General features: G+C 44.9%; 1 protein-coding gene and 1 pseudogene across 2 annotated transcripts in view; both read right to left on the bottom strand.

The window, feature by feature from the left end:
* Positions 1-415: 415 nt before the first annotated feature.
* cabp5b (calcium binding protein 5b) overlaps positions 416-8,019 on the bottom strand; it is a gene marked incomplete at both ends in the record, with an annotated part of 10,767 nt that continues 3,163 nt past the window's right edge. The window contains 2 exons of the mRNA XM_083650024.1: positions 416-444; positions 5,088-5,235. Of these exons, the coding sequence (XP_083506150.1) occupies positions 416-444; positions 5,088-5,235 (177 nt within the window). The remainder of the gene's footprint in view (positions 445-5,087; positions 5,236-8,019) is intronic.
* On the bottom strand, positions 3,245-4,132 carry LOC310787822 (E3 ubiquitin-protein ligase MARCHF5 pseudogene; annotated as a pseudogene). Its single transcript has one exon. The product of its transcript is annotated as an E3 ubiquitin-protein ligase MARCHF5 pseudogene (transcript).

The following is an 8,019-nucleotide window of genomic DNA, read 5'->3' as shown; positions in this document are numbered from 1 at the left end:
GAAAGGGAGCTATCCATCGCTAAATTTTAGAAGTGTAGAAGATCTTTTAACAATAGGTGCAAATTATATATTTTCTTTCTTTCTTTTGTATTAGGGCAATGATCTACCGATAATCTTCGATAATGTCTTGGTCCTAATTTGCTGTGATTTCTGAACCAAAAACATCCAAAGAATGATGGGTGTGGCAGTCCAGAGCTAAGTAACACAATCACCTTTAATTTGATCAGCAGCAGGTTTGACATAAAACAATGTACAGCATGTTCTTTGTTTACTAAGCAAAATCAATTATAGCTAAAGTAGATTTTGTGTATGAGGCAAATGTTTACATGTTTTTGTTTTAATTACAAGTACCATTAGCATAAGATTTACTAAAAATAATTCGTGCATTCAAGATTATATCTTCTTTTTGTGGTCCTCATTCCCGTGACATCATTTTCACAAACTCTGCAAAGAAGATAGACAGAAAGATGATGATGATGACTATCCGGATGCCACAACAAACAATTTTATTTCATTTCACATTTCTGTTGTGCTAGCATGTTTGAACCATCGACATAAATAAAGATGGACGCCATTTGAGGTCCCGTTTAGTGAAGCCGCTGCATGTCAGATCGCCACCCTGACGGCTGAATCCAGTATTAGGTCACAAGGCCCGCCTCCCCATGTTAGTGGATGGGAAAATCACAACTGAAATATTCACAGTAAACGTCAGATAATTTTTTTCCAAAGGTGGTTTGTATCATTTTAGATAGTCATTATCATGCTAATGCCTGTGCAAGTGGTCATTTTTTTGATCAGTTTGTTTTTAAGTAGTTATCTGACATATAAAAAAGGATAAAAATGGATGATTGACAGCTGTGGCAGCCAGTCTCAAGCCGTCATTGGCTGGACAGGCTCTTCACATTATAGAACTAACGTTAGTTTGACATAGACAGGACACAGTGCTGCTTTGTGCTTTCATCATGTAACGCTGCCTGGAGGCCTGGAGGTCTGGGTGGCTCTGCTGGGTGTGTGGGCCGGGACAGAAGCTCTTACCACGGGTACGGGGTGGCTGTGCTGGCTACCAGATATATCAATGGAGCGCAATAAAAAGAACATTGTTTTGAGAAAGGTGCACGAGGAATTAACGTTGGTTGGGGACTGAAGTAAGTTCCGAAAATATGTGTGTTTTATAAGTTACTCCAGCGTTTTTAACATAGTGTAACGGGTTTAATCTGGTTCACTTATGAATTTAACCAAAACACCACCATTTTCCTCGTCTTGTGTATGTGAATGTCTTGTTTGAGTGCTCTGTTGTTGTTGCGTGTGACCGCACCCCAGTGGTGACGTCGCTTAGTGCACATGCGCACAGCTCCAGAAGGACAGTCGGATGGGAAGATGGCAACGAGACCAGGTGCGTCGGCGATATCTCCGCCTGAGTAACGCTATTATTTATTGTTTATAGTTTATTTTGTAACAATTTTGTGGAGAACGTTTATTATTTATTGTTTTGTTTATTTTGTGACACAGTAAAGAGCTTGAGACCCAGTACTACTGCCTCCTGACTCATGAATGTTGCCACACACGTATCTCTAACCAGAACACAACGCAGTCGGCTGTTTTTCATTCTTTATCGGCTTAATATTAGTAACTTAACAACCGATAACGATAGCTGGAATAACACAATAATATACACATATTTTCAGAACTTAACAGGTTGTCCAACTGCCAGGAAATGTGTTTTATAACGTTAACTCCCGTCCCGGGTATAAGATGAGGCCTAGTACAACCACCAGCCATTAGCTCATCGCTAACGGGTTACCATCACATACAAACAGGTTTTATTTTTTGTAGGCTATTAAAGCAATAGGCCTACACGTTTTTATATGCATATCTCGGGGAAATGCTTTGACTGTGGGAATGTTCGTTCTTCACAAGCTCCTCTCTTAGTAACAATATACCATTGGCATAAATAAGATATAGCTCAGTGGGATATACAGTCAGAGAATAGACCAGGCAGCCTGGCTCACGCACTGGGCTAACGTTAGGTTTGGCTGCGCTACCCACACTGTACCGGGGGGGTACAACAACATAGCCTCACGGTTAGATTTGTTAAACCACCATTTGCTCCAAAAGGAATTAAATCATAAAGTTAATCAAAATGCCACGGAAACATTAGGCTAATCAACAGAATTTCCTCCAGTGAGAGGCTGAGAGCCGAGCAGCCCTGGCTCCTCTTCCGGGCTGAGAGGCTCCTCTTCCGGGCTGCTCTCAGAGCACGGGATGAGAGCAGCCCGGAGGTCTGAATCTCCGCGTCATTTTGATAAACTGATCTCATAGTGGGAATCTTCCTGGTTACTTTTGGCGAGACAAAAATATTACAACTTAAAGTGCCATATTTTGAGAGCTAGACTGTATATAAATACACAACGCACTGTGCGCATTCTAGAAACAGCAGCTCTACATAAGAAAGTTCAGAGGGGCGGGTAGCTCTCAGAGGTTCTAACTCAACGGAGCTACTCTGGTTCACTGATTTTGGCTTCATATACACATACAGGGAGGAGATAGGGACACTCTCTCCATTCATATATCTCAGTGGTTTGAACTTGTACATTAATGGACACTTGCTGGAGACTTTGAAATGACAAACAGTATATGAGGAATGAGCGTGACGTCACAACACAGCAAATCCCCCGGAAGCGCTGTGCCAAACGTTCATATCTCAAAAACTATACATGACATTATATTATATTTTGACATTTTGAGTGAGAGCAGAAGTAGCTCAAGAGTCTGATGTATAATATATGCATGTTGTGTTAAAGTTGTCTGAACTGTCGCAGTGTTTAAAATGTAAACGACGCAGCCGGGGCTAGTGAGACATTCAAGGCAGCTCCATAGGGTCCCATTGCTGTTTTCCCCCGGAAACGCGGTTTCTTTCCCAAAATGCTGCTCCGCTGATCCCGCGTATAATTTGAACCTTTTTATGTTTTAATTTTCTTTTAGTTTTCACGGTGTCTGCTGACAGAGAGATAAATAAAACTTCAAGACATCATCTGTATGAAGCGTGGCCATTATTTCATTGATACTGGACCGGTATTAGTTACAGCCTTTATTGTATTAATAAGATATAGTATAGCATCTTAGGGCATCGTCCTGCAGTGGCAGCGAGTCGGCGACCCACAATTGTACAATTGCTCAAGTCTCGTTGCACCAGCGTTTTCCCGCTCTGAGCTTGTCCATTTATCTCCTCCCAGTGTGCGATCATTCATCCGTCCATTCCTCCCTCCAGACCTCCAGGCCTCTGTCCGCTCATGCAGGTCTCCTCCTGCTCGGGGAAGTTGAGGATCTTGCGGTGGGCTTGCCTCAGGTAATGCTGCTGTTTGAAGTAGACCTTGCATGCCCCCTTGATTACCACGAAGGTAATGCCACCCAGGATGCTCCTCCACAGGTTGGAGTTGACGCTGCTGAACATGAGCTTTCCCATGATGGTGGTGATGGTGGGGAAGACCAGGGCGGTCCAACTGTGGTCCAACTGGTCTGCCGCGGTGCTGGCCTCAGCTGGGATCCGCGGAACCGGGCAAACTATCCCTGGGAAGATGCTGTTCAGTTTTTTGGAGTAGACTCTCCAGAGGTGCAGCATGTAATCCTCCCAGCGGTTCAGCTTGAAGTTGACCATCATCAGGATGACGGGGATGGTGGGCATGCTAATGAGCAGAAATATAGGGTTAAGGCGCCCAATCATGTCCCAGCCCTCCTTAACACCCACCACCTGCATGACGGTGACGGCCCCGTAGGTGAGAGCACTGAAGTAGATGGAGCCCGCAATCATCCCAACATTAGCAAATAAGCTGGCAGTGGGGCTGAAGAGGAGCTGGTCAGCCAGGTCCAGCATGGAAACCACGGGACCTAGTTTGGGAAACACAATGATGTACTCTGCCGTGCACTGTGGGCAGGCCATGCATGCCGTGCTGTTGCTCGGCTGATCCACGTCCAGCCAGCGCTGCAGGCAGGACTGGTGGACCCACTTGGTGGAGCCACGGCAGCGACACGGGCGCACCCACTCTGCCGTGCGGTCATCCTCATCTGTGGCAAAGCACACCCAGCAGCTCCTGTCCAAATTCTGCTGCATTACGACTGCACCTTGTTCAACCATTGTAAGGAATTATAGCTTCCTTATGTGCTGGATTATATGAATTAGAACCCGCCGCAGGTGATTGATCAGAATCACGGAGATGTATTTCAGCTTTTATTGGGGCAATCCAGCTGAGGTAAAGGAGTTCGATCATTTAGTCGAACATCACAGCACAGAACAGTCTTATAGCAGTTGGCATCCTTTATGTTGCTTTACCCCCTCCTTCTGGATTGATCCATCCACTGTTTTCCTCACAGAACAGTCTGAAACATCACTTATTTATATCTTGGCATGTATAACATCACTGATGACATTACAACTGCACTTATGACATCACTTATGAATCATCGATGACCTCACAGTTGCAGTGACATCATCGATGATCTCACAGTGAGTGACACCGATGACGGTTTTCCAGTCCATGACATCAGCTCATTATACAGCCATAATTGTGGAGCCCTTAGAAATGGCACACGCTATCAGGTTGCTCGAGTGACATCACTGATGACATCACTCACTGATGACATCAGTGATGATGTCATAAGTGATGTCACACAAGCAATTATGATATCATCGGTAATCATTAGTGATGTCACTCGAGCCAATTGTGATGTCATCGGTGATGTGTGTGCCTGCATTTGAAGCTAATGCTTCGTTCAGAAACTGCACACCAAGTAACGTGCTATATCCATAGATGGAAGATTGCAGAGAAGCCACACCGTTATTAGACTCTGTGTGGTCTGACCAATGACATGGAGGTATACAATCCCTGCGCTGACTGCTGGGTCAATGTGACCGATGACATCTATTGACATCTACTGTGATGTCATTGGTGATGATGTAATCACTGAGTGATGTCATCAGTGATGATGTCATCAATGGGCGATGCGCGCGTGCGCACGTGTGTGTGTGTGTGTGTGTGTGTGTGTGTGTGTGCGTACGTACGTACGTACGTACGTGCGCACTTATGTCTCACCCTCAAAGTCAACTGTTCCATCTCCATTGTTGTCAGCTTCTCTGACCACTTCATCAATCTCGCTTTTGTTGGTTTGTTCACCTAATAACTTCATCACGGCGTGCCTCAACTCATCAGATGTAATAGCACCGTCACCATCGATGTCAAACTATAGAGCGACAGAGGGAAAGAGAAGAATGATTTACTGTAAATAATAATTCCACATCAGCCTCTGACACTGGAGCATTGTAATGTAATTCGAGGCCATTATGTCTGCATGTTGTCATAGGTTAGAGTCTAACCACACAAGGCAGTGTCCCTGCACTGTGTAACCGTTAGTCAGTGCAGGGACACTGCCTTGTGGGCCCACCACTCGCAAGATGACGTGTCAGTTGTTGTTGGGCACCAAGTTGGTGTGGGAGATTGACCTACTAGATAATAGTTGGGGTCACCAAACTCCATGATAGGCTTAGAGGGGAGGCTGGCCAGCGAGACTATGATAGTCTCCTACTCAGGAGGTGTTCAAGCTGAGAGCCATTGGGTAGATGAGGAAAGACTGTTCATGCATATGTGCGTATTATGTGAGCATTTTCTCTCCTGGGCAGCCACGGTCTGCAGAGTGCCCAGTTGGCCAGTTCAGTGACATTAGGGTGTGTTGGCTTCTCTGCTGTTTGTGGATGATGTCATCCTATGCCTCCATCAGACTGTGACCTCCTTTTGCACTGAGGCAGTTTGCAGCTCAGTGTGATGTGGATGAGAGTCAGCACATCGGCCATCTCTCAGAGAAAATGGTGGCCTGTCACATTCATGTGAGGGAAGAACAATTGTTCCAAATGGAAGAATTCACATATCTTTATTCATACCTTATTCATGAGTGAGCGTAAAAGGGATAATTAAATTGAGTGCTGGTTGGGTGCAGTGGCTGCAATGCCATGGCGATAAAAAGAGAGTTAATGTAAATGAACGATACTTATAAAGTGCTATAACACTTTATAAGGGATGTATCGTTACATTTACTTTACAATAAGCACAGAGAACGCAGTCCGAAGTTAATGTTTCTAAATATAAAATATTTTAAGTCATTAAACATACCTCTTTATTATTATTATTTTTCTTCAGATTCCCCCCCATTTTTTCCCCAATTGTACTTGGCCAATTTCTCCCTGCTGCCCCGGTCGCTGCTCCACCCCCTCTGCCGATCTGGGGAGAGCTGCAGACTAGCCCCATGCTTCCTCCGAAACATGCGCAGTTGCCAGCCGCTTCTTTTCACCTGACAGTAGGGAGCTTCACTGGCAGGACGTAACACATGGGAGGATCACGCTCTTCCCACCAACTGGTGGGAATAGCGTGATCGGGGCACCCTTACGCCCCAAACAGGTGCCCCGACCCACCAGAGGAGGTGCTAGCGCAGCGAACAGGACACATACCCTTAATACGGCTTCCCACCCGCAGACACAGGCAATCGTGCATGGGTGCCCCACCAAGCCATGGGGTAACACGGGGGCGCGAACTTGCGACCCTCGTGTTGGGAGGCAGGGAGAACATACAGCGACCCTCGTGTTGGTGCTGTAGGCAGGGAGAACATACTTCTTTCTGCCCATGAAACAGCTGATGAAATTGCAAGAAATAGCGAGTATGAAAGGGTCTCAGAAACTACACCTGAAAGATGGGGTGGGACAGAGGTGAAATTTTAACTTTGTCGTAGGACAGAATTAAAGACATTTTTGGAAAGGCCCTGACCTGCAGAGTAATGTCAATATGAAGAACATGGTTCCTGTACTGCAATGTTGCCATTTGAACTCTGACCCCAGGGTTATAACAAAGATTTGATTACGGTAAGTCTAACAGTTTTTAGATGTATTTATCACCAAACATAGACGATGAACATAGACTAGAGTTTATGTTAAATCATGACAGTTCAGATCTGACAATGCCATTTTATTAATTATTAGATTTCAAGTTGAGTTTTGATTGCTTAAAGTCGAGCTGAACTCAAAAATGACTTTTATTTTATTTTAGTTCAAATACCTGGGTATTCAGTGCACCTATTTAATAATGTATGCCAAAAAAATCACAAAAATCTAATTTATTTAGTTTTTCACATCAAAAGTTCATTTTTCAAGATTTCATTCATAACAGTAATCTACAGTTTGCTGACTTCACCTAGTACTATCAAATCTCTACCCCATTTCAACCAATCATATCACAACATGGCAGCTGTCAATCAAATCTTCATTTCAGGATAATTTTCTCTTCCAAATGAAGGAGAAAATGGCGACTAGTGCCTCTAATCTGGCAGACTTTCTAGCCCATAAACTAACTACTAACTTGGCCAATTGTAGGTAACATACGAAAAAAAGCAAATGGTAATGTCTAACAATGCAAAGAAATATAACTGGCTCTTAAACTCGCATTCCAGGATGACGTGAGTTAAAGTTGTTAAGGACGAATTCAGACCCCAGCCCCTCGGAGATTCCAGGCCGACGGGCTGCACTCTTCGCTCCGCACCACACAAAAGGCAGCTGGCTGCCTGCTGCGGCTCTACTCGTGTAGCTCGCATCACCAGGCTCTTCCCGAGGAGAGCACCACATGGCCACAACACGCTGAATCCCAATCGATTTGGGGGCGGAACACGCCAGGATTGGCCAAAGCCCAATCCAGTCCCCAGAATTGTCAAATAAAATCATCGACATACTACTATGACCTAACCTTGCTTGCAAGATGGATAACCTCGCGAGATCAAAAGATAATTCTCTCGACGTAAACCATCTTGTCATGCACAGGCAGTTAGGTTGATTAGCCAAACCATGTCAGCTCAACGAATCAGCGGCAGCCTTAGGCGGGCTTAGGCTCGTCTGGGCAAGTAGTGGGTACATGGTCTTTGTAGTTCTTTTCACTCGTCAACATGGCTGCCGCCGCGGAAGTGACAGGCAGTCTGAATGAAATTGAATGT

Source organism: Poromitra crassiceps, assembly GCF_964638095.1.
Source record: "Poromitra crassiceps genome assembly, chromosome: 13".
NCBI lineage: Eukaryota > Metazoa > Chordata > Actinopteri > Beryciformes > Melamphaidae > Poromitra > Poromitra crassiceps.
This window is presented reverse-complemented; position numbering and strand designations above follow the sequence as displayed.